Source organism: Lactuca serriola, chromosome 4 (assembly GCF_051521515.1).
Source record: "Lactuca serriola cultivar US96UC23 chromosome 4, Lser_US96UC23_V15, whole genome shotgun sequence".
Lineage (NCBI taxonomy): Eukaryota > Viridiplantae > Streptophyta > Magnoliopsida > Asterales > Asteraceae > Lactuca > Lactuca serriola.
The window spans coordinates 234186375-234189646 of NC_136411.1; the positions used below are offsets into that span (position 1 = coordinate 234186375).

Consider the following 3272-nt stretch of genomic DNA (forward strand, 5'->3'; position numbering starts at 1 on the left):
CTCCAAGCTCTTCTCATCAAGAATCCTCTTCTAAAGCTTAAAAGACACAAATGGAGCACACTCACACGAATTAGTGTTTGCTGAGTTCTCAAGGGACTGCAAGGGGGCCAAAAGGAGGCTAAAGATCCCTTAAATAGGGCGTAAAACCCTGGAAATTAGGGTTTCATCCTCCAACTGCTACTCGTCGAGTCCCTTCTTAGACTTAGCGAGTAGGTCACTTAAACACGTGGACCAACCCACTGCTACTCGACGAGTCAGGGAAACCAACTCGTCAAGTAGACCTTGAAATCATGAAAAATTTATAACCATAGATCAATACGTGAGAATTGGGGCGTTACAATAACTTATTTAATATAACTTATTTAAAAAATAAATATGATATATTCATTTTAAAAGAACATATATTTCAAATCTCAATTTACCATATCAATATAAGTATGTATTATTCATGAATATTATTGTTTATAGTTATTAGCTAAATATATTCATAAATGAATAAAACTGTAAAACATTAAAAAAAACAAAAAAACAAAAACAAAAACCCTAAATGTCTTTTGTTGATTGAGAAGCTACAATTCTTACTGGACATGTACGTAAATTGTGAGGAACTCATTTTCCACATCCTGAACATATTCTATGTTGTTTTTTAGAATTTTCATATACTAATTCACCTGCAATTGGAATTGTTTTCTTGATTCCAGAACCCTTATTGCTTTGAACTTGAGGAACATGAATATTAATCTCTTTTGGAATAGGAATAGAAACACCCATAAGCTTGGATACCACTTCACCATCCGTCTTGCTTTTCGATCCAACAAATGTATAATCACTCTCACTCTCAAATTCCTTCAACAACATCTGTTTTTTCTCAGCAAACAAAGACAATTTCTTTTTTTCATCTCTTACAATATCCAAACATGGTTAAAAATTATAATATGAATTATTGGCTAGCTTCACATTCTCACAATCCCCTGAATCAAATTAAAGAGAACTAAAACAATAATTTCTTGATATAACATCCTTTCTCCATCTTTTCAGAATGTACATTTCATGAATTTCTTTCACACCACATCTCATTATTGTAAAAGCATGTCTGTATAAAACACCCATACACTTGAAATGTTCACAACTGCAATTTATTTCTTTCCCTTCAACTTTTATTTCAACCTGATACAAAAACATAATAAAAAAATGAAAAAACAATTTAAACAAAAATTACACATTTACATTCATATATGAATACTCATATATGAACAATCATATATAGGCAGTGTTGTAAAGCTCCCCGAGTTGGTCGATTACTCCTCCGAGTACTCGGTACTCGGCCCCTTACCGAGACGAGTTACAAAATCCCGAGTATTCCCTGATCGGCCCCTTACAGAACTGAGTAGTGTTGTAAAACTCGGTCAAATCGGTGATTAATATGTATAATATATGTACTGATTCATTATTTAACACACACATATGATTATTAGTACATATATATCTTAAAATTTCAGTAATTATTCAAGAAGTTCAACCATTATGTGTTTTTCAGTTTTTGTATATTCACATTTATCTAATTTTGTTATATATTTCAATCAACTTATGATTTTAACTTATGATTTTGACATATATAATTTCCCTAAAAAAATTTCTACATGTATTACCAAATCTGAGTACTCCCCGAGTACTCGCTACTAGGTATTTAGCCGAACAGGTACCGAGTAACGAGTTCTATAACATTGTATATACGTATTCATATATGAGTATATATAAACATTACATTTTAAAAAAAAACTATTAAATTACCTTAAATTCATTTCTAAATTCTCTTTTAGTGTTGTTGTGTTGCACAATATAAACTTTCCACCCATCTGCAATACCAACATATGCATACGTACAGAAAAAACTTGATTTATATATTTCCTATTGCACCTCAAAAAATAATGTATTGTATAAACCTTTGAAGCTTGTAGTTCTATTTCTCGAGGTGTTTTCATTTTATATGATGCTTTCTTTGATGCCTTATCAAGCACTCGTTGAGTTTTCCTTTGCTTTTGAATGGGAGTGTCGTAATTCATCATGAAATTAAAAAGTAAATTACCACTTTCTGAGTAGGTATTAAAGAATGAATTCATACTCTCTGACCACGACGTAGTCTTCATCAACCCATACATTGCAATATCATTAAAATATCCAGGTATCCAGGAATCATGTTTTGTAAACATGTCTTTAAACCATCTCGTGTCTTCCAGATTGAATTCCTTCATAAGCAAACCCCATTTCACCTCAAATACATCAGATTTCATATTAATGTCCCAAACAAGCTTCAAGAATCTTTTTCTAAAGTGTGTGTTCGTAAATAAATCATCTGATATCTGTATATCAACAAAAGTAATATAAAATTCTATATTTATTCATAAATGAATAAATATAAATAAGTAAAATATCAATAAATATTCATAAATGAATAAACTAATAGTTGAAAAAATTAGTATATTCATCTACGAATAACTAAATACTATGTAACATATTTGAAATATATTAAAATAATACCTTGTTTTTCAACTTCTTCATTATATGCCACATACATAATCGGTGCTTTGAATTGGGAAAAACATTCTCAATAGCTTGTTTTATTGCAGCATCTTGATTGGTTAAAACAAGTTTCGGTTCTTTCCCATGAGTTTTAAGAAACACTTTAAGCAAGCAAGAGTAGGACTCAATGCTTTCATTGCTTAGCAAACCCGCTCCAACAATAACTGATTCTTTATGATGGTCCATAGCAGTAAATGTAACAAAAACCAATCGATACCTAACACACACACACAAAAGTTTTCATTTTTTTGATGTATTCATAAGTAAATATAAAAATATTCATGTATGAATACAATTACAGTATATTATTAGAATAATTTCAACAATAAAAACCGAACATGAAACGAAAAAGTTAAAATACTCATATATGAATAATGTTGGGTCTAATTATGTTGCGTCTTGGGCTTTTTATATAGTATCCGGATTGGGCCTGTCCATCCGTGATTTTCTTGTAAGGTTAGACTATATATATATATATATATATATATATATATATATATATATATATATATATATATATATATATATATATATATATATATATATATATGCATGCATGTGTGCATTATAGAATTACGACTTTTTACGTACAGTCTTTGTAACCCTAAAAGCGCCTCTACAGTCGAAGTTCTTAGTCGAGCTTTTCTGAGGCGTTGAAGCTTTAATCATTCAGCATATTCAAGTCATATTCG

At 30.2% G+C, this 3272-nt stretch overlaps 1 protein-coding gene across 1 annotated transcript; it reads right to left on the reverse strand.

The window, feature by feature from the left end:
• Nucleotides 1–475: 475 nt before the first annotated feature.
• Nucleotides 476–2766, reverse strand: LOC145099242 (protein FAR-RED IMPAIRED RESPONSE 1-like). The gene is made up of 7 exons (XM_079036833.1): nucleotides 2539–2766; nucleotides 1944–2360; nucleotides 1792–1856; nucleotides 1704–1716; nucleotides 1046–1167; nucleotides 672–901; nucleotides 476–501 (listed from the first exon to the last, which is right to left on the reverse strand). Exons 1-7 carry the CDS (start codon nucleotides 2764–2766, stop codon nucleotides 476–478), a joined length of 1101 nt encoding a protein of 366 aa, XP_078892959.1.
• Nucleotides 2767–3272: the final 506 nt, after the last annotated feature.

What these genes read in the sequence shown, in the direction of transcription:
- LOC145099242 (XM_079036833.1), bottom strand. Translation starts at nt 2,766, where the DNA reads ATGGACCATCATAAAGAATCAGTTATTGTTGGAGCGGGTTTGCTAAGC. An exon ending in TAGAACTACAAGCTTCAAAG is followed by an intron (nt 1,857 to 1,943) that starts GTTTATACAATA and finishes TTGGTATTGCAG; the next exon opens with ATGGGTGGAAAGTTTATATT. An exon ending in GTGAAAGAAATTCATGAAAT is followed by an intron (nt 902 to 1,045) that starts GTACATTCTGAA and finishes GGATATTGTAAG; the next exon opens with AGATGAAAAAAAGAAATTGT.